Source organism: Lytechinus variegatus, chromosome 11 (assembly GCF_018143015.1).
Source record: "Lytechinus variegatus isolate NC3 chromosome 11, Lvar_3.0, whole genome shotgun sequence".
Taxonomy (NCBI): Eukaryota; Metazoa; Echinodermata; class Echinoidea; order Temnopleuroida; family Toxopneustidae; genus Lytechinus; species Lytechinus variegatus.
In genome coordinates, this window is record NC_054750.1 from 31,153,707 (window position 1) to 31,177,571 (window position 23,865).

At 36.1% G+C, this 23,865-nt stretch overlaps 1 protein-coding gene across 3 annotated transcripts in view; it reads right to left on the reverse strand.

Annotated features, from left to right (window-relative positions):
- The window catches only part of LOC121423702 (importin-13-like), an 85,674-nt gene that overhangs the window by 34,828 nt on the left and 26,981 nt on the right, over positions 1–23,865 (reverse strand). For all 3 annotated transcript variants that reach the window (XM_041619130.1, XM_041619132.1, XM_041619131.1), the window contains exons 7-24: positions 23,263–23,335; positions 21,327–21,546; positions 20,716–20,800; positions 20,083–20,202; positions 19,538–19,618; positions 18,671–18,809; positions 18,242–18,291; positions 17,628–17,717; positions 15,444–15,591; positions 13,746–13,814; positions 13,125–13,264; positions 11,403–11,537; positions 10,350–10,583; positions 8,502–8,639; positions 7,828–7,924; positions 6,644–6,696; positions 2,976–3,101; positions 1,883–1,972 (exon numbers count right to left, since the gene is read on the reverse strand). In XM_041619130.1, the coding sequence (XP_041475064.1) occupies positions 1,883–1,972; positions 2,976–3,101; positions 6,644–6,696; positions 7,828–7,924; positions 8,502–8,639; positions 10,350–10,583; positions 11,403–11,537; positions 13,125–13,264; positions 13,746–13,814; positions 15,444–15,591; positions 17,628–17,717; positions 18,242–18,291; positions 18,671–18,809; positions 19,538–19,618; positions 20,083–20,202; positions 20,716–20,800; positions 21,327–21,546; positions 23,263–23,335 (2,088 nt within the window). The remainder of the gene's footprint in view (positions 1–1,882; positions 1,973–2,975; positions 3,102–6,643; positions 6,697–7,827; positions 7,925–8,501; positions 8,640–10,349; positions 10,584–11,402; positions 11,538–13,124; positions 13,265–13,745; positions 13,815–15,443; positions 15,592–17,627; positions 17,718–18,241; positions 18,292–18,670; positions 18,810–19,537; positions 19,619–20,082; positions 20,203–20,715; positions 20,801–21,326; positions 21,547–23,262; positions 23,336–23,865) is intronic.

The following is a 23,865-nucleotide window of genomic DNA, read 5'->3' on the forward strand; positions in this document are numbered from 1 at the left end:
GATTAACGCCTTGGCAAAGGATGCTAGGCCGCGGTGGGATTCGAACACACGACCCTCTGTTTACAAGGCGAGAGTCAGAACCACTACACCACAACTCTTCCACGTACAGATATAATAAACAAATGAACGGTTACTGTGAAGCTGGCATAACTTCAGACAATTACTCATTCAACCGTGAATGAACAAAATATAATCCCATGAAAGGAAATCATTTTGTGGATAGTATCTAGACACTCAGACCTGCCAACCTCTGGGAATGAAAAACTGGATTCTGTGATAAAAGAGCTGCATTCAAGCTAAAATGCGCACTGCCCTTGCAGATGAAAAAAAAACCCTTTGAAACATGTGCATATCTCAACCTGGTTTTAACAAAATGATGGGAAAAAAAACAAGTTACCTGAAATTACATTGATCTTATAACCATATTTGTGTACGTTTTATGAAATACAGACATATAGAGATGATTTTTCTCAATAAATTACGATTTTGTAAAAAAAATATATTTTTTTACAAAAAACACAATTCTAAACGAAAAAACGTACTGCCGTATTTTGGTTGCAAAAACGTACTAAATACTCCTAAAACGTACTGGTTGGCAGGTCTGCTAGACCTTCAAAAGAAAATACGAGTACTGTCTCAAAAGTTCAATATCATGCTCTTGAATATGATACATCAATCAACAAAAATGATCAAGGAATAATAAAGTATAAAAATGATTCTTGAAATTCAATAAATTTAGTTAATAAGGGCATTTTACAGGCTTTCTTTCGAAATTACATTTTTTCAGCCATGCGGAAGCTACTGCAGGGAATCTGTGAAAATGTTAAGTGAAATCATGGAAATTATATCGTTATTTTATAGAGTAGAACTTTCATTGTTATTTCTCATATATTTTCTTCAAATAAAGTATCATTAAAGAGCAGATAGGGAACTTTTAAGAATTATGATGTTCTCTTTCAAAATTCAGATACCTTGTCATTGAGTAACTTTTTGGAATTTGTGAGTAACATCAAATTTTGTGAACACGGCCATGTAGCCAATGGATTCAGCATACCTTTAGAGTAAGCTCTATCAGTGACTTCCCATGCTGCGTTAACACCTCTCCTGCACCAGGAAACTAAATCCTTTACAGTGAGTCTGTACATGTATGGACTTTGTGATTAATATCAAGTTTTATGAACAGTGCCCTTTGGCCAATGGATTCAGCATACCTTTAGAGTAAGCTCTATCAGTGACTTCCCATGCTGCGTTAACACCTCTCCTGCGCCTGGTAACTAAATCCTTTACAGTGAGTCTGTACATGTATGGACTTTGTGATTAATATCAAGTTTTATGAACAGGGCCATGTAGTCAATGGATCCAACATACATTGTACATGTACCTTTAGAGTTAACCCAGGGAACTCCTGCCCGCTACGCGGGCGGGAGCCCAGGATCTTACATGCAATTTGGCATACTCACCTGACAAGCGTGAAGTATGGTCAAAATAATTCTCCGAATAAATAGTTAAAACAGAAATCAAGCACTTACCAAGATTATATGGATGATGGTCTAACGAGTGGCAGTTTTTCTGACATCTGGGCACAGACTGGAACCTCAAAAAATGAAAAGTTCTCTCCTTCTACCCCAGTCTCGATCGGCCATTTTTGTTATGAATGGTGAGTATGCCTTTACACGTAAGTCCCTGGGCTCCCGCCCGCGTAGCGGGCGGGAGTTCCCTGGGTTACTTTAGAGTTAGCTCTACCAATGACTTCCCATGCTGCGTTAACACCTCTCCTGCGCCTGGTAACTAAATCCTGGACAGTGAGTATATACATGTATGGAATTGGTGATTATAATCAAGTTTTATGAACAGTGCCCTGTTGCCAATGGATTCAACATACCTTTAGTGTAAGCTCAACCAGTGACTTCCCATGCTGCGTTAACACCTCTCCTGCACCAGGTAAGTTATCATTCTGGGATACAAAGTTTGACTGAAAAGAAACAACAAGAAACAAACAGAAAAATAACAATATTATAAAAGCAAATCACTAGTTTTTAATGATAATAATAATAATAATAATAGTACAGTACTTAAAAGCACTGATACAGTTACTTTAAATTATTTTTTTAACAAAGCAATATCATTTGCTTCAATTAAAAAATCCTACATGATCAATAATAAGTAAAAATATAATTCGCAGTGCACCATTTTGGTCAATGAATCTGTGTTTATTGAATACCACGACTAATATTGGGACAAAGTACCTGTAAAAATAAGAGTTACATAGATTTTTGAAGTTTGATTTACGTTGTTTAATGTAACTTATGCAGTAAACAGTATTTTTTTACAGGCAGATCCTGATTCTCACGTATTACAAACTGTGTTGTGAAAATCAATTCAGACTGTTTCTATGTGAATGTGTAGAATGTTCACTAATGTACTTATATTAATTTTTTGAAAACATTCATAATGTTCTTGGTTTCTGTCTCCTCTTTAGTCTCTCTGACCTCCCTCTATTTCCCCGTCTCAGGTTTCTCTTTCTCTAATACATTTCTACTTCTATCCCCCCTGCTCTCTCACTTTTCTTTCTCTTATCTATCCTTTTGTATTCAAGAAATACATATATCTTCATGTAAATTGATTTTCATAATGCCATTCAATCATTAGGCCAAAATTATATTTACTGTACTTGTTATGGTTTTTTTTTTTTTGGGGGGGGGTACTTTGTATTGATATTGCAAATTGACCCTTTCAGCCCTGCTGTTGGTCAATATATGTGCATATACCAATAAATAAAATAAATAAATAAATAAATTCTGGAGGGAGGGGGTGGGGGTCATATAGGAAATAGATAACACAAATTATGTAAATATCTTTCTACTCTGCATATTTCCTAAAATTATTTTTTTTTAAATAATATTTCCTTAGTTATATATCAGCTTATCATATTAAAAACATTTTTGAGAATTTTTCACACAAACATCAAAACTTACAAAGAAGAGACAGCAAGCCTTGATAGTTTGATTTTCTGGCATCGTCATGGAAACCAGACCACACTGGAAGATAGCTGCCAGATTCAACTCATCTAAGGTGAAGATCTTTGTGTGCTTTTTTAACAACTGCATGGAAATATAATAAAAAGATACACCTTCAATTACAAGACATAATCGTAACGTCAGGATTACCGAAAGTGATCATATAAATATTCCTCAAATTGCAATGATATTCTTGTTTATCATTATAATGAAATCATGATAATATCATAGCTTTGAAATGATACTGAAAAACATTTTGAAATATTGTGTTTCAGCTCGAAATGACAATCTGTTTTATTTTCATTTGTTTTGTTGAAAACTATGAAACACAGTACATTTTAATTCAATATTCAAAATATTCACATAAATATACATGTATATATGCACACCTCCTACGTAAGGGCAAAGTCTATGAATGGGATTATTTAGTCATAATACACATTTAGACATTAAGTCGAAGGTAGAGGGCGTTAAGGCGCATTGCGAACAATGAAAAAAGACAAAGAAATTTGCCTTAAACGCAGATGTGTGTGTATATATATACATATATATATATATATATGTACATAAACTATAATTTGAAGTAGGTACAGTATTGTACATGTAAATGTGTAGGTTTGCTGATGTGGCACACCATACATTATAATTTCAAAATCCAAATTACTGGTTTATTATCATTTGAGATAAATATTCTTCAAATTTAATAATGGTATCTCTTTTTTTATTATTTTAATTTCGTCTTGTTTGGGGTTCCCAGAATACATGTATTATTAAACACATGCACCTTAGAAATCCCATAACTGATATACATGTACATGAACATCATCTTTCAAATTTCCTTTTAATGTGAATGGAAAAATACTGCAAAATAAGGTACATGTACTTTGGTGGCACACAAAGGATATGGTATTGACATTACTACCCAAAAAAGGTCAAGTCTCATCTGAAGTACTTACCATTAATTATCAATATCAAAGGTTTAAATTCAAAATAATTAACCCAATCCCTATTGTAAATGGCTAATCCCAGTACAAAGCCTATGAGAGTAGCGGAATAGAGTGGACAATGGGTTAATATGTAAGTCTTTGATTACATGGATAATCTTGTGTCAATATTGCACCACAGCTCAAAGCTCAACTATTTCATAATTAACATCTTTGAACCTCTCGTAATATCAGAACCAGATAATCAACATGTGAACAAAACAAATATTGGATCAAAATGACATTATGCAGTTTCATTTAAAAAAGAAATTGTTTGGAATACTCTTTGATAGATACATGTACCACTGATTAATTTTAAGTGGGGTATTCTTTTTTTTATTGCTGCATCAGTTATTTGTATTCAAATTTCATAATTTAGAAATGACTTCAACTCATAAGGTGAATGAACAAGAAGTCAAAATTATGATCGATTAGAGTTAAGTACCAGGAATCTGCAATAAGGAAAATAATAATAATAATGGTGGCTACTTATGCAGCGCACAGGTCCACATTTCGGTGCTCATGGCGCTTTGAAAAAGGCCCTGCTATTGTAATTTCCCCGGCTAAGCTAGGCAACCGATTAAGGCGCACACAGCTTTTTGAGGAATAACTTCCTGCCGGTACCCATTCACATCACCTGGGTCGAGTGCAGCACACAGTGGATGAATTCCTTGCTGAAGGAAATTACCCCATGGCTGGAATTTGACCCCACAACCCTGTTTCAAAGTCCTGAGACTAATCTACTGGGCCACAAGGCTTCAGGCTCCAAATAAATTTCATTAAAACCTTGGGGTTTGTAGAATCCACAGAATTAAGAACAATACATTTGGAAGGTCATAAATCTGAATTCTTAATAATCAAATCATTTTTTTTTCTTCCTGGTCAAAAGCAATAGAAATTAAGTTGTTAAAACTGGACACAAACAGGAAATCTAAATCAAACCCGTATGCAGTGTGACACGAGTGTCTATAAATCTTTAGTTTCACTATGCAAGGGTAATGCAATTTCTTTTAGGTTTTTATTCTTTACATTTTCTGGTGTCATACATTTATATGCAGCCAAAATTGAAGAATTTGTATTTCAAAAAACGCCAAGTTGGAATTACTTTAACTTTGGAGACAAAAATAAGGTATTTTTCATCCTTGCAGGTTCCATTGCCAAGATTGTGTTATCAAGGAACACAGATCAAGTACAGATTGTTGAGTAATCAAGTGGTACATGTCTTTTGGTATCACTGATCAGGGTTAACACGATAAATAATATATCTTTGTTTGATAAAGACAAACTTGAACTAATTCTGAGGAGATAAGAAGGCATGAGTCATCCTGTACTGTGAATCAACATTTATGTTCTATAATCTATTTTTTTTTCATTATGTAAGGGGGAGGAGGAAAGGGAAGAGCCAAGAAGATGGAGGAGGAGGTGGCCGAGGCAAAAGAGGAGAAAGGAGGCGAATGAAGGAGGAGGATGAAAGATGAGGGAGAAGTACAAGGAAGATGAGGGCTAAGGAAGAGCAGGAGGAAGAAGGATGAAAGAGGGAGGAGGAGGAAGGAGGGAGCAGGGAGGAGGATGAAAAAGGAGGAAGTAGGAGGGAGGAGGGAGGAGGAAGGAGGATGAAAGAGGAGGAAGGAGGAGAAGGAAGGAAGGAAAAGGAGGAATGGAGGAGGAAGGAGGAGGATGAAAGAGGAAGGAGAAGGAAAAGGAGGATGAAAGAGGAGGAGGAGGAAGGAAGGAAGGAAAAGGAGGATGAAAGAGGAGGAGGGACGGAAAAGGAGGAATGGAGGAGGAAGGAGGATGAAAGAGGAAGGAGGGGGAAGGAAAAGGAGGAGGATGAAATAGGAGGGAGAAGTAAGAGGAAGAGGATGAAGGAAGAGCAGGAGGAGGAGGATGAAAGAGGAAGGAGGAGGATGAAAGAGGAAGGAGAAGTACAGGGAGGAGGATGAGCAGAAGGAAAAGAAGTGAAAGAGGAAGAAGAGAAATCTAGTTCTTCTTCATCTTATTTCAAAGTAAGAGGAGGGGGAGAAATGGGGAAGGAGTAGGTAGAGGAGGAGGGGATGAGATTGATGTTGAGGAGGTGGAAGAGGATACAGTGAGGAGAAGGAAGTGGAGCTCAGGAGAAGGTAGAAGGGTAGGAAGCGTAAAAGGAGTAGAAAATGGAGGAATATCCCAACATATCATACATATATTTTGCAAAATAATTCTTAGGTTTGATTTCCTAGAGTCATCACCAAACCTTCCCATCACCCCCCCCCCCCCCCCCCCAAGGCTTCCAGTCACTTTCACCTCCCACCCCCTTCTCATTTCAACCTCCTTTTCGTGATACACATTTGCATTTAGAATAAATCTTAGAGTTTCATGTCATGGTACAATTAGGGGCAGTGCCATGTACGTGTATTTTGGTGGTGAGGGGGGGGGGGGGGTTGCAAGGTGACACAAGGTCATCATATCCATTTCAATACGGCAACATATGGTTCCATGGCCAAGGCCTCTCCTTTTTATATTCTTTTTTCTATCTCCTGTTTTTTTATTCATCACTACTTGGAAAATCATAGGGGGTGGTTTCCTTAACTGCCCCCCCCCCCCCTGTGTACAACACACAACACTCAACACATAGGACATCTTCAAAAGTAAAATGTTAATTACCTGAGCGCAAGTTGTCATGTATTCTTCTAAGACATCTGTGTGGTCTCTGGCATCTACAAAAAAAAACCCACATAAGATCAATCAGCAAATCACACTTTACATTGTCAAAATAGTGAGCAGCAAATAGAATCATGGTTGTCAAATTTACAGGAGTCAAAATCCAGCATGTCACATCCTAAGTCAAAAGACACCCACCATTATTTGCAAGATTTTTATTTTCTGTTTTAAATTTCAATTTTCTGTTTGTGACTTCTTCAAACTAAACTCTGGAGCAGGGGTGGATCCAGGATTTTCCAAAGGAGGGGGGGGTGGCCAAATTTTTCAGAGGAAAATTTTGACAAGCCCCCCCCCCAAAAAAAAAAAGTTTTCAACCACAAATTAAGGATGTTTGGTACCCAAAAGATTTGATGAGCAAAAAAAAAAGATCTTCAATTTCAAAAGTGGGGGCACACCTCTGTCTTATTGGCATTTTTACATTACAAATTTTTAATTTAAAAAAAGGGGGGGGCACGTGCCACCTCCCCCTGGATCCGCGCCTGCTCTATAGGATACAATACAGTGAGACAACAAAAAGTGATGGAATGAATATATTAGTACAAGTTGATACTCTGAACCCGAGATCCCCTCTGTGAATACACAATCTGGAGTAATAAAACTATTCATACATTTGCTGAGGAGTATCATATACTAAAGAATGCAAATATTATTGCATAAATTGGTATTAAACAATCCTATAAGAGTTTGGTAAATTCAAGATTTGAGAGCGAGAACAATGCAATGGGCCAATGGGCATTTACATGAAATATGTACATCCAACCCCCTACATGTGGGACGTTCTTCAATTATCAAGTCTCTGTTTTCTTTTTAATATGAATGCAGGTCATGCCCTCAATTATATGTACCATGGGATGGGCAGTTTTCAATTTTCTGAGAAAATGACAATTCATTAATTTTTGTTACCATTCGCTATGTAGGAATGCTGCTCGCATATGACGTCACAAATTCAAAACTTAAAATTCTAATAACTTTCTTAATCTTTAGCGGATTATCCTCAAACCTTCACCAATAGTTTTCATTATTTTTTCTGCTCTTTTTACAACAAACTTGTCTTCAGGGTGAAGTCCCCCTTCAATGCACACTGGCTAGGGAATTTAACTGGCCTTAATTATTGTCATAGCACTTACTGTTTGGCAATAATGATAATGTTTTTGAAGAGAGCTGTAGAAAAAGAGACGCAACGGCAGAATTGAGTGATACCACACTACCAAATAAGATGATGATCTGAAGAAGAAAAAAAGAAGATAATAAAGAACACATAGATTAGTCACAATAACTGGAGATAAAGTTAGTGTACAATCAAATTTCAAATTATTCATAGAACAAGACAAAATCATTTCACTTTATCACCTAAAATCATTAATGTTTATGTACTGCTGTTTAATAATAATAATATAGGGTATTTATTTTGCATATATATCTACCTTGTTAGGTGCTCAAGGCGCTCCTATATTACCCAGCTAAACTAGGCGTTCATAGCGCACACAGCTTTTTAAGGAATTACTTCTTATCGGTACCCGTTTACCTCACCTGGGTTGAGTGCAGCACATTGTGGATCAGTTTCTTGCTGAAGGAAATTATGCCATGGCTGGGATTCGAACCCACGACCCTCTGTTTCAAAGTCCGAAGACTAATCCCCTGTGCCACATTGCTCCACAGATATAGAAGACATAATGTAGTTGTACAAATAAATAAATAATGTTGTACAAAGTTGTAAAAATAAATAATGTGCCACAACGCTCCACAGATATAGAGGACATAATGTAGTTGTGGAAATAAATAACATATTTGTAAAGGTTACCTGTTGTGCTAGATCCAGCATGGTCGGCTGGGGGACGGTGTTGTACATCCGACAGAGAAGGTCGCATAGCTGAGGCACCAAAGGCTGAAGGTCATCTAGTAATGTTCTCATTGCACGCTTTAATAATTCACACACAGACTGAAATGAAAAAAAAGAAAGCTTTCATAGCTGAGGGATAATACCAGACCTGCCAACCTCAAGGAATGAAAAACTGTATTCTGTGATAAAAAAAGTGTATTTTTCCACCAAAAAGTGTATTTCATAATAAAATGTGTGGCGCACTTGCTCATCGCGGCGCTAAAGCTGCATGCAAGCTAAAATGCGCACTGCTCTTGCAAATGAAAAAAAAACAAGTTACCTGAAATTACATTTGGTCTAATAACCATATTTTGTGTAAGCTTTATGAAATAGAGATATATCGAGATGATTTTTCTGAATAAATTACTATTCATTTTTTTTTAACAAAAACATATTTTCTAAAGAAAAACGTACTGCCGTATTTTGGTTGCAAGAACATACTAAATATGCAAAAAAAACATACTGGTTGGCAGGTCTGTAATACAGGGTTCCCAGCTTTTTGAGAAAACAAAATTCCCTGATGAAGTTTAAAAATTCCCTGATAATTATTTAAACCCATTCCCAGGTTCGCATGTTTGCTGCCGTGAATTACATGGATTTTAAGTACAGAAACAATAATGTAAAACGAAGTTGGTACTATTACACAGGCATGTCATGGCCTCCCTTCTCCCCGTACAGCCACCCTTTCCTCACCTTATACAGAAAGACGTTGATGTGAAACAAAATATAACAGAGTTGGACTGACTACCATGTTTCGACTTATGGGCTGATCAATCCCCAGATTTTTCCCTGATTTGAGGTATTTTCTATCAAATTGCCTGAATTTTCCTTGACTGCAAAAAAGTAAAATAATTTTCCCTGATGGGCTGGGAACTAATACATTAATATATTCAGAATCCAACATAGAAGTCATCTAGGAACACTCTCATTCAGTGGCAGACCATGACCAAGAGCAGACAAAGCATTGGAGGGGCACAGATTGTTCACAAACAATACAGTGCCCTGCCAATGCTTTGTTTTCTCCGGGTCACAGTCCGCCACTGCTCTCATTGCAGGCATCTCCTATAGAAGGGAAGGGGAGGCTAATGAATGCACATCTAAAGACAAATAGAAGAGCTATGTGTACTAAAGAGGAAGGTTTGAAGACCTCAATTTAACCCTTAATGAGCCAGGTTTTTTTTAGTCATGTACTATACACATGCACTTCAAAAATTTGCAGAACTTCAGAACCGCCTACTGGGACATTGCAATTTTGATCTCATAATATGTGAAAGACTTGAGCAGTGTAATTACCACTTTTCTGCTCATTGGGAGGGTGTGGGCAAAATGCAAAATGGGCATGTGGAAAAAAAATGGAAAATGTTCTCAAAGCAAAAATAAGTGTTTTGTATTTCAAAATATTTGTGCATTATGAATTAGGTATTGAGTAGAAGAAATGACTAGTTGTCGTATGGTGTATCAAACGTAGTTGAAGATACATCATGAGACAACTGGGGCCCGTTTCATAAAGAGTTACAACTGTTGTAATTTTGCCATTATTGCAACTACCATGGTAACCTTGATTCTGATTGGCTGCTGAGCCCTGTTGCTATGGTAATTGCCATAATTGCAAAGTTACTACAGTTATAAGTCCTTTATGAAACGGGCCTGAGGTTATTTCTTCTACTCAAAATGAACCTATTCCACATCATGATTTAGGTGGTTCATTTTTCACTGTTTAGCATAAAAAAAATTGTAAGACTGATGTCCTCATCAAGCTTTATTTTGTACCTCTACAATAGCAGCATCAGATATCCACATATTAAGGAGCTTCTCTACGATTGGCAAGATCTTCTGAAGTATGAGCAGTACAGGCTGCGTATCCTGAGGGACTCCGGATGTCTTGCTCTCTATCTCCCCTTTATTGATAATGGACTTGTCCTCTCTCTTGATGTCCAATGAGGCACAGAGGTTAGCCATCATGGTAAGCTTCACGAGGATGGTAGATTTCCCGGATGGAGATGGCTTTGAGGATGAAGGGCACATACGAAGCAATAGATATTAGTTTGATAGAACAGTATCACTTTTTATTTTTTGAAAATTTAGGTTACATGAATCATCGATGTGACTGCATGTATTGTCTGTCCAATTGTTCAATGAAAGTGACCACAAATTATTATTGCCACCATTATCATCAACATAATACCATCACCACCATCATCCACTTTCACCCCAGTCATCATCAATAACATCATAATCTCTACAATCACAATTATTGTCATGAATACCATCACCGCCACCTATCAACATCATCATCACCACCACCACCTCTATCATCATCACTACATCACCATCATCATCATCACCATCCTCCTCCTCCTCATCATCATCATTATCAACATCATCACTAAAAAAGTCATCATCATCAACATCATCATCATCATCACCATTTTAACAACTATATCCATGTTTATTATCATCACCAAAAGATAACTTCAATTCAAGTATTTATGTCTAAATTCATCACAACTATTTTCAATAACATCAACCATGAAAATATAAAATATCAAATCAGATTCATCACTTTCACCATAAACACTACCACAATGACACTATCACTATCATCAGTATCATTATCATCACTATCATCATCCCAATCATCATCAATGTTAACATCAATTTAGTCATCATCAACCCTACCACAATCATAATCACCATCACCATCATCATCACCATCATCATCATTATCATCATCATTATCATCATCATCATCATCATTATCATCATCATCATCATTATCATCATCACCACAATCATCATCATCACCACCATCCTTTATCCTACCTGTTGGTTAGCAACCTCTTCCAGAGCTTGTACATGAGGAGTGAGTATAACCTCCAGGTAATTCATGATATCAGCTAGGGGTAACGATGACAGCACTAAGCCAATAACGGACATCAATCGCGTTGCTTCCCTTGACTGTCAGAGAAAAAATATGCGAGCATGAAAAATATTTATAAAACATTTTTAGAGGTAAAAGACAGTTGTTGCAGCAAACAATCATATCATGAGAAAGTCTTTTAAATCAAGGTTGATTGTCAAAATATTTTATACATCTAGAACTGGTACAAGAATGTAAACTTTGCTTTGTAAAATCATGAAACCTTAGTTCAAAATCAATAATTTTGATGATCACTAACACAGAAAAGCATATGTGGGACAGTGAAGTAATATTGCATCAAAAAATACCCAACATTTGATGTAATACTGTGCTTATTTTGTTCATTTCTCAGCAAATGCGCATTTTCTTCCAGAGCTTTTTGGCATATATTTTGTATTTACGCTTACAAAGACTTTGGTGGTAATTTCATTGGATTCTGTTCAAACTCATTCAGAGATCTTTACCACGACTGGGATTACAATGTATCTTTAACCTTGATATACTGTACATCTTTACCAACTGACATTGTATGATGTTCTAAGCAGATATCTTGTACAGAGAGTAAACATACTCTATCGTTCCACGACAAAAGGAAGAAAAACTGATATTTTTCCCAAAAAAAATTGAACTTTCCTTGATTCGGGATCTTTTCTTTAATGCTCTAAATGATGCTATGGGAACTGGAATTACATAGCCCCAAATTTTTGGAATACCGGTCTATAAAAAAGCAAGTAACCATATAAATTTGCACATAATGACAAATTTTCCTCATTTACTTAGAAACTCATTCCACAGAGTAGTCATGGGATGGCAGTATCAATAAAGAAAATCCTGGCTGATAACAATGAAGGACTACTTGTGTCCAGCCATCCCAAAACCAACAATATGTCGCCCAAAATGAATTTTCAGATTTTCATTGGGTTTGAAAAGGCATATCTAAGCTTTAATAAGGTATAAAACTTGTCAAAATTTATCAATAATAACCAACACAATAAATTGATTGAATGTAGAAAAATAGTAAACAAGAACTTCACAAAATCAGGAGAAAACAATGTTTGAAATTCAGGGCCCCCATCTTGCAAAGATTTACGATTGATCCAATTAATCGTAACTCTATGGAAATCAATCAGTGTCATATTTTTTTTATACAGGAAATTTGCAAAATGTCCTTTGTAAGCAAAGGAGAACACACCCAATTGTCAAGAAATCAATTAATTTATGGATATACATTCATATAGAGAAAGATTTTGGGGCAAACATGCAATTTATACGTTGACTTTGCTGGCTTTCCATAGTTGCGATTGATCAGATCTTTGCAACTCTTTGTAAGACAGGCCCAGGGTTTACTCAAGCATGAGATGTGCACTTTGTGCAATCTCAATGAAGCTTCCACGCACGCCGCAAAAAACTTGTGTCAAAGAAACTTTTTTATCGTTTTCTATTCAACATTATAACTTTAAATTTCAACAGTATAATGAAGAAGAATTACTCTTTCAAATAAGCTTGTTTTTAACGTTTTGCTATTTGAAGATGAAACTACTTCTTTGACAATGAACATAGAACCTTCCAAGGCGACTAATGGTTGGTCTTGGGGTGGGTGGCTGGCCACATTTTGTACGTCGTACCTTGAGGACATTGCCCATCAGTGCTTGTTGACTGGCGGTGAGTATGACTTCAGCATGTGCCCTCATTCCTGGTATACAGTCTGATGCTATGTCCTTTAACGACATCGTCGCAGGAGCGGCTAACTCTGCATCGTTCAACCCTAGGAAAAATCACAGGCACAGTGACGTTGAGTAATGCATGGTTTCGATAGAGATTTTCAGGAAAAACAGAGAACTCTGTAATTGTGAAGTGCTGTGGCCCAGTGGATTAATCTCTGGACCTTGAAACAGAAGAATGTGAGTTCAGATCCCAGCCATGGCATGGGTTTATTTAGCAAGAAATTAATCCACATCACTTTGCTCAGAATGGCCCGTATTCTGAACGTTTAAATCAAACCCTGGTTAAATTATTAGTCCATGCTCAATCTATCAACTCCTATGACACTCAAATCTTTTATAACTGTCTCAGAATGATAAGAGAAATATTTTCTTCATTATGAAAGCAAAGGGAAACCAAACAGTAAATATAAGAAATATACAATATCAGCAGAATTTTCAGTGTTTGGCTTCCCATAATTTTAGCACAGAGTTAGGCCATTAAACCTGACTTCAGAATACAGGTCATAATGTAGACAGACTGACCTGATAATAAGACTGGTACAATAGAACCTAGGGCTTCAGGCATGTCAGTCAACCACTCTGAGTAGGCACCTGTAAGAGAGGAGAAGATGGCATTTCCGGGTTTACAGGCGAGTGGTTTATCAAGTTTTTTTTCAGTGATTTTTCACTGACTTAATTTATTCTAAACCAGTCAGATTGGTTTATTTCCAATTGGTCCAATGCCAATTCGTCCAATTACCAACTGGTCTACTATCATTTGGTCTACTTCATCCAATTACCAACTGGTCTACTATCATTTGGTCTACTTCATCCAATTACCAACTGGTCTACTATCATTTGGTCTACTTCATCCAATTACCAACTGGTCTACTATCATTTGGTCTACTTCATCCAATTACCAACTGGTCTACTATCATTTGGTCTACTTCATCCTATTACCAACTGGTCTACTATCATTTGGTCTACTTCATCCAATTACCAACTGGTCTACTATCATTTGGTCTACTTCATCCAATTACCAACTGGTCTACTATCATTTGGTCTACTTCATCCAATTACCAACTGGTCTACTATCATTTGGTCTACTTCATCCAATTACCAACTGGTCTACTATCATTTGGTCTACTTCATCCAACTACCAACTGGTCTACTATCATTTGGTCTACTTCATCCAATTACCAACTGGTCTACTATCATTTGGTCTACTTCATCCAATTACCAACTGGTCTACTATCATTTGGTCTACTTCATCCAATTACCAACTGGTCTACTATCATTTGGTCTACTTCATCCAATTACCAACTGGTCTACTATCATTTGGTCTACTATCAGTTTGTCCACTATCAACATGCTTTAATTGCCAATTTGTCCACTCTCCATTTGTCAAATAACCAGTTGGTCCAATAGCCATTCAGTCCATAGGCCGGCCATTTGGTCTAATTGGACTAGGTGTTAATTGTGCAGAATGAATGAAATTGAAATGGGTATTAGACCAACTGGTTATGAGACGAAATGGTGATTAGACAAAGTAATGACTGGACCAAATGGTTGTTAGACGAAGCGTTGATGGACAGAATGGTTTTAGACTGAATGAAAATGGACTATGTGGTACATGTATGTGGACTAGTTGGCAGTAGACGAATTGGCAATTTACAGATTCAAGTACTTTAATAGCTTATAACATGTCAGTCAAAATCATTTACTATATAATATCCAAAAATATTAATAAATTGTTAAGCAGGCATCTTAATTTCTTAAATTTATGAGGCTTAAGAAAAGCAGCAGGTAATTTGAAAAGTGTCCTCATCATGATTTGGAGAATCTGGTGGAAATGATATTGATTCTAATGATTTTACATGTATACTATTCAATTCATAAAATTCTAAAATCTATTATCTCAATCTAAATATACATTTGAAACCATGGGCGATTCACAAATGTAAAACTAAGTAGGGTGCAGACAAGGTAATTGCTGAAATGTGTGATTACAATGAAGAAACAATACAATAATATTTAAAATACATGGCTTTCGATAAAAGAAACTAATAAGTGTTCTTTTCTGTCTTTCCATATCAAAAAAAGTCCTTTCAACAATGAAGATTGCTATATGAAGAGGTAACAAGGGGAGGGGCAGACATTAGTTTTTCAAAAACATATTGGCTTGTTCAGTACATTAGGGTTCAAAATATACTACAGTGAAATAACAGTGCATGTCCTCACCCAGCATATAGAGGGCAGTAGACGCTAGTTTGACATGTGACATGTTGATTTGTCCAATGAGACGGAGTAGGTTTGCAGCACACTGATCATCGCCATAGTCGCCTCCTTCAGCTATCGACCGAAATGCAAATAGACACGCTTCCACATGCTGATGACAGGAGTGAAGAGAGCAAGAGAGAAAAGTAGTATTTTTATTTATTGTGGTTATCAACATTTAGGAAAATAAAAATTGGTAATGTCTTGATTTCTATATCCCTCCTTTATCAATCAACGGGAATGCAAATAAACACGCCTCCACATGCTGATGAGTGAAGAGAGCAAGAGAGAAAAGTAGTATTTTTATTTATTGTGGTTATCAACATTTAGGAAAATAAAAATTGGTAATGTCTTGATTTCTATATCCCTCCTTTATCAATCAACGGGAATGCAAATAAACACGCCTCCACATGCTGATGAGTGAAGAGAGCAAGATTTTAAAAAGTGGTTCATTTACTGTGGGTATGACCAAATGGGGGGGGGGATTGCCCATGTCTTGAATTTCCACATCCCTCCTTTTCTTCATCTGACTATTCTTCCTCCTCCTCCTACACTTCTCCTGCTCTTTTTCCTTCTGTTCTGCCTTGTCCTTTCTCCATCTCTTTCTTCCACTTATTCATCTTCTTGCTCCCTCTGACCTCCTTCTCCTTCTCCTCCTCCTCCTTCTCCTCCTCCTCCCCCTCCTTCTCCTCCCCCTCCTTCTTCTTCTTCTTCTTCTTCTTCTGCTCCTTCTCCTTCTTCTTCTTCTCCTCCTTCTCCTCCTCCTCCTCCTTCTCCTCCTCCTTCTTCTTCCTCCTCCTCATCATCATCAATAAGTATTCCCATTATTGTTACAATTTCTATTATTCCGTATCTCCATCTCCACTTTCTCTTCCATATTCATCTCGTCCTCCCTTCCCTTCCATTATATGAAATTAATTCAGTGCAATCCCAAATACACTTAATGTATAAATAATCACCAATATTTATAACATGCTTTTCCCACATTGCCCAAAGCGCTTGCAATTTCAGTTTACCGAATTCATCCCAAAAAACAAACAAATACAAAATGACATACATAAATGTATCAAATGAAAGCAATTGCCTAGAAAAAAGGTTTTTAGGACCTTTATTATGTATTCGTAAGAAAATGAAAAGCACAAAGTAAAATTTCAAAGTCTGCATTATAAAATAGTGTAGTAAGATGATGATGATGAACAGCATTTATACAGCCCCATATATCTGCCAAAGACATTCAAAGGCGCATTATTGGAGGAGCCAGCCTCCAATAACAGAACTGTGACCAGAAGGTCTCTCCTCTCGATATACATGTAACTGGTTGGGGAATGCAGGCGGACCACTACACCGGGGTTCCCCCCTACTCTTATTCAAATATTGCAGTGGGTTCTTAACGTGCAAAGGTGTTGACTCTCCTCTACACGGGGCCTCCGTTTAACGTCCTATCTGAGGGACAGGGTGTTTTCCACTGTAACATAGCCTGCATCTACATGAAACAGGGGAGAGACGTTTACACACAACGCACTGGCTTCAGTCATCCGCCCAGGGTGGACTCGAACCCATGATCTTTGATTTGAAGGACAGACACTTAAAGGGGAAGTTCACCCTAAAGAAAACTTTATTGTGAAAATAGCAGAAAAAAATAGTAAAAAATATTGGTGAAGGATTGAGGAAAATCCGTTAAAGAGTAAGAAAGTTATTAGAGTTCAAAATTTTGGATTTGTGACGTCATAAACGAGCAGCTGCCCCATGTGTTATGTAATATAAAATGTATGAATTTCAAATTTTGTATGGTTCCTGATGACTTAATTTTGAATTCTTTTCATGATCGGTTGTGAAATGATTTGTCTATTGATATACAAAAGTTACAGTGAAAACCATTTTCAATTTTCTGAGAAAGTGACATTTCATTGATTTTTTACCATTCGCTATGTAGGAATGCTGCTTGCATATGACGTCACAAATCAAATAATTGAAATTCTAATAACTTTTTAATTATTTGATGAATTTTTCTCAAACCTTCGGCAATTTTTTTTATTATTTTTTCTGCTATTTTTACAATAAAGTTTTTGTCAGGGTGAACTTCCCCTTTAACCGACTGAGCCAATTTTGCTCTAGAATTGTGCAATGTGCAAGAATTAATATATCTACCTGCCACGACGAATCCTGGTCTTGTATTCTTGTTAGTGAAGCAAAGAGGTGATTTAATAATGGATCCTTCAGTAATGTATGACAGTACATCTACGTATCAAGAAAAGTAAAAACAATGGATAATAAATAGTGGTTGGTCATCTCATAGCATTTGATTAAATCAAAATTAGACGGACTCTAAAACTGTGTACCGTTAAATTTTGTCAAAACTGTCAAGAACTGTTCTTTTGACATTACTACATCAAAAATATACATCATTGTATCTTACATGTACTTTCAAGATGTTCAAATAATGACCTCTGTGGCCTTTCGACCATGTGATTGACAAATATATTCAGATCATCATCACTCCATATGCATTCAAAACACATGTTTGAAGTTCATCCCTTAAATGTTTCTTTGGTTATCAAAATGTAAATAACGACCTCTGCGATCTTTGACGTCACCTGAGTGATTACCTCAAGTTTTTATCATCGTTACCACAAATCAATTTTTTCTTGAATATACATGTAGGTGTCGGTAAATATCAAACAAAATTTAGATATTGCATTTCTTTCTCAAACCTTCATTTTTAAAGAAAAGATTGTATAGAATAATAGCACATCTTTACTTACTAATGTATCTCCAATATCTTGCCTGTAACATCTAAATTGCTCTTTTTCATCTGTGACAGCAATAAAAGAAAAGTCAAATAATTCACTGAAATGATCCAAACTTTTTATGACTGTCCAATACTTTCATTCATATTAAATAAACAAATCATAATTCAATTGTAGAGTTGGTACAAGTATCAAGGTACTCCTCTCATGATATAAGAAATTGAATTTTGCAATCATTATTTCTCAAGAGGCTGATTTATTCATTCCTACCCTTTGAATTCTATTTATTCTCTTCATCATTTAGGAATTTACTTTTAGCCAGGTTTGGGCAAATATCACAAAAGGTACAGGTACCTTCTGATATTGAGGTACCATTCAATTCATCATCTGGATAATTACTACACCCGGGATGAGAGAGGCAAATACAGATAAACGCCTTCTTACCTCCTGTCCAGCTGTCGTACTCTTCATCATCAGGATATTGCACTTTTCTTAGCATGACTTCAACCAGCTGTAAGAAGACTGGTGCGTAGGTCTGTACGTAGGACTCCAGCTTGTCTGTATCGGCTGACACAATGTCATCCTGAAGGTCAAAAGGTTAAAAGGTCAAAGGGTTAAAAGGTCAAAAAGGACAAAGGTATCATCAGGATATTGCACTTTTCTAAGGATAATTTCCATCAGCTGTAAGAAGACTGGTGCATAGGTCTGTACATAGGACTCCAGCTTGTCTGTATCGGCTGACACAATGTCATCCTGAAGGTCAAAAGGTTAAAAGGTCAAAAAGGATAAAGGTATTATCAGGATATTGCACTTTTCTAAGCATAACTTCCGCCAGATGTAAACTGTATGGTGCATAGGTCTGTAATAGGACTCCAGCTTTCTGTATCTGCTATAAACACAATGTCATCCTAAACATAAAAAGTTCAAAGGGTATCATCAGGATATTCCACTTTTCTATTAAAGAATGACTTTAAACAAACTGTAGGATGACTGGCTCATAGATACGACTGATTTAAAACACAAAAACCATGCAAAAAGTTCAACACCAAACTTACTTTGCCCTATGTACATGGACGGTATATGGGAACAATTTTTTTTGTAATGTAAAAGAGAAAAACCATAATAAAAATAATGACAAATGATACTGTGATATAGATTTTGATTGGACCAACAAAAGCACCAAAAGATCAATGCTGAATTTGAAATAAACCATCATAACTTGGAATCATCATTCATATGATACTTACTTATAGCAACACACTTTATCATAACACTTGTTTTCTAGAATGAAGAAAATAGAACTTTTCTTACCTGTAATAAATACCAGAATCCAAATGGCATATTGCTAATGGTTTCATCTATGGGATAGTGACCAGGTAACGCAGTGAAACCCTGAAAACAAAAAGGATTTCTAGGGTGAAATATAAATATGGTTTAACATTATTTTTAAACAAACAATGTGATTTTTTTTCTCTGAATTATCATAAGAAATGATATAGGTCAAACATACAGTAATCAAAATCAAGTTTCGCTTATTTTTCACAAAACAGTGATATGCACAACTCAGAGAAATGCAAATGAGACATTAGATGATGTCCCTCACTCACCATTTCTTTTATTTTTTTATTGTTTCAATTATACAATATTTAATTGTTTACAGATTTGACAATGAGGACCAACTTGACTGAACTACATGATATTAAATATATTAAATAATGCAGGAATCTTGATTGTTTTATTATTACTATTACCGGGTAGATTGTCTACCCTGGCGAGCAATCGATTGGCGAAAGGGACGTTTGTCCCTGGCCTATATTCAGTATGTCACAATGAAATTCACAAGAAACGGTACATACCAGTATTAAACTTGTGAACTCCAAGGCTTGTTGCTTGTCTTCTCCTGTGCTGTCCACCAGTAACTTGGTATGGTTCTCACCTAGTGTTACAGCTAATCTACATAGACCTTGTACTGTGTCCTGAAAGGAAAAAAATTCCAAACATCATGACAAAATGGCTACCTTCCTTCAACAGATAGGGAGGACTGAACATTTTATTTGAGAAACAAGAAATGTCTGTGTTGATTTTTTTAGTCTACATATATTATTTCCAGACAGAAATTTTATATAGATTATTTACATGACTGTATATCAAACAATATTTTGTTGTCCAAACCACAATAAAACCGCAATTTCTAAAATTCACTTTAATTTTAACCAAGACTACATGTATCACATTAGATACATGTACGGGCAATAGAGTAAAGGAATAAAAAGTACATGACCCTTTCCTGGAGATCCATGCGGGTCGAATTAACTCATGGGTATAATGTCTTTGTTTCAAAGCAATTCTTTTCTATAACACATCAACCCTCCCTTGTTTATAATACATGCACATGTATCACAAATTGCCATAAATCTTGGGTGTATTGGTAGCACAATATTTCAATATTATTGTCCTATCATGCAGCCCTGATAGTTTTACATACATACCATGTTCTTTTCTCTGACGGACGTTGCTAGCAGATCTTGTAATTTGAGTGTTTCCCGTATTATTCTCCTCACAATGGTCGGGTATCTAGGAGAGTGATATACATTTAAATAAGTTATACTTGCACAGAATATTCTTCAATGAAAAATAAAATCAATTAATCCCCCCCATAATTAATTTCCCACCAATTCAGAAGAGCTGAAGAAGCGTCCCGGATCAGACGTGAAACTGTCCTCTGGTTCAATCAAAGTAATTCCAGATGAAAAGATTTATTTTTTCCATCGTAAAATCAATATTTATTGTCCATCTATAATCATGTGGATTTTCATTTGTATCAAATATGGTAATGAATTTGATAAATTACTAGTTGAAATGCTTTTGAAATCCATGCAACTGTGGATTAGGTGAAGGATCAATTTCATGCATTCTGAGGAGAAAAACTAGTCAAATCAATTTTTTGTAAAGATCAATCCAAAAGTATATGTACCTTATACTGCTGAGTTGATAAAGAAGGATAGTTTTAATGTTCAGTTCTTGATTTCTGCTTTTGTTTTGTATACTGTGTTCAGAACTTGATACCCCTTAAATTCTCTCAGACATGATATTGACTCACTTGTGTGCTGTGGGCTGGGATGCGATGTTGACCAAGGAATCGACACAATAATCAAAGAGCTCTGGATCATGGATGAGTTGAAAGAGTAGTTTTTGGAAGGACTCTATTTCTGTGAGAGGCACGCTGAGCTGGACCCAGGACGAGAAGCACCTCAGCGCTTGGTGTCTGATGTGATTTGGTGAGTCTTCTTGCTCTAGTAGTGACTGCAACAGTGGGAGCACTGCAGCAGGGCAAATAAAACAAAACATATTTAAATGGCATACCATCAGTGGGCTATTGATCAAATTTCACTAAGATGGGCCCCTGATCAGTCTTCACAATTTATAATTTCTAGATACATGTACATTGTACGAGGTTTGAACAGCTCAACACGACAATATGGAACTTGTAAAAAGTTGATGAAACATCCAAGAACCTATATCAGCCTGTTACATTTAAAGCTATTGGCCCGTATTCTGAAGTCAGGTTTAACTTAAACTCAGGTTTAAAGTTGTGGTTTAAGTATGGGAAGCCAAAAGTAAAGTTGAACGTTTATTATGTTTACTCTGCTCTTTCCTGATTCATTGATGGTGAAGACAATAATCTATTTATACTTCCTAGACATTTATGAATGATTTGAGTGCCAAATGAGATGAAATATGATATTTTTACCGTTTGGGGGTCAGTGCGCTTGTTATGTCAGTGGGGTTTCATTTTCATTTTCCATACCATTTCATTTCACTTCTTGTCTTAACCAATAATTTAAAATTTGATGCTCACCGGTGATTAGAAAACATACAAATACAAGATACATGTACATGTATTCAAATTAAAGGTCAAGTCCACCACAGAAAAGTGTTGATTTGACTAATAGAGAAAAATCAAACTAGCATAAAACTGATAATTTTATCAAAATTGGATGTAAAATATTAAGAGAAAAATCAAACTAGTATAAAACTGAAAATTTTATCAAAATCGGATGTAAAATTATAAAGTAATGACATTTTAAAGTTTCACTTAATTTTCACAAAACACGTGCACAACTCAGTGACATGCAAATGAGATAGTCGGCGATGTTCCTCATTCACTATTTCTTTTGTTTGTTATTGTTTGAATTATACAATATTTCATTTTATACAGATTTGACAATAAGGATCAACTTGACTGAACCATAAAGTACTAAAACAATGCTAATTCCACATGTTCAAGGAAGAATTAATCTTTGTTTCACTTGACAATGAGGAGAACATTAGAACATTTCTTATATACAAAAGAAATAGTGAGTGGATGATGTCATCAGTCTCCTCATTTGCATACCAACCAGGATGTGCATAAAAATGTTTTGTGAAATCAAGCGAAATTTTGAAATGTTGAAACGTTTTGAAACTTTCTTATTTTACATCGGGTTTTGACGAAATTTTCAGTGTTATGCTTGTTGGATTTTCTCTCTTTATTCAACTCAACTTTTTTGTTGGGGTGGACTTGTCCTTTAAACAATAATTACAGTGTATGATAACAATTAGTACATCTAGTCATATCAGAAGAACAGCATTGCAACTACATTAACACATGGAATAATCCTCAAAAGTATAAAGGATGTATACATGGGCCCGTATTCTGAAGTCGGGGTTTAACTTAAACTCAGGTTTAAAGTTGCGGTTTAAGTATGGATAGCCAATTGTTACATAAATCACTAACAGTAGAGATATCATATTTCAACTCATTTGGCTCTGAAATCATTCACAATTGTCTAGGAAGTATAAATAGAGGATTGTCTTTACCATTGAAGAATCGGGAAAGAGGCACAGTAAATATAAGAAACAAACAACTTCGTAAAAATTTTGACACTTTTGGCTTCCCATAACTTTAGCACAGTTAGACCATGGTCTAAGTTAAACCTGACTGCACAATACAGGCCATGAACTCTGAAAAATAAAGTATGAATAGGACGCCTCACCATGAACCATGCCTTTCTCTAGCTCATGTCTCACTGTACCCTTCCTGTGTTGAGACATCGGTGCTGTTTGGAACTACATAAACAAAATCAAAAGAAAACACCAAATACACAAAATGAATCAAACATATAGTAGTTATGTCCATGTAGGCTTTCAGCTTCATTAGAGGATTAAAATCATAAAATCACACCATATCCAAATCTGGGGGTGTTTCACAAAGATTTAAGTATGACTTAGGTCACACTTAAATGTAGACGCGTACATGATATGCAACGCGCAATCTTATTGATCAATACGCAGTAGTGCGCGTCCCCTTGGCATGATCTGACCAATGCTGTCACGCCTTTTATACTGCGTGCAACAAGACATTTAAGTGCGACTCTAAGTCATACTTAAATCTTTGTGAAACACCCCCCAGGGGTCCGTTGCAGAAAGAGCTGCGTTTAAACGCAAGTCAAAAAATCAAACGCAAGTCCCAAATGCACGCTGTTGATTGGTTGAAAATCAAGTTGCGCATTATTTTTAGAGTTGCGTTTGATTGCAACTTTTTCTGTTACAGGCCCCTGTACATAAAACAAATTTTTTAATCATGCATTCAATGTTTT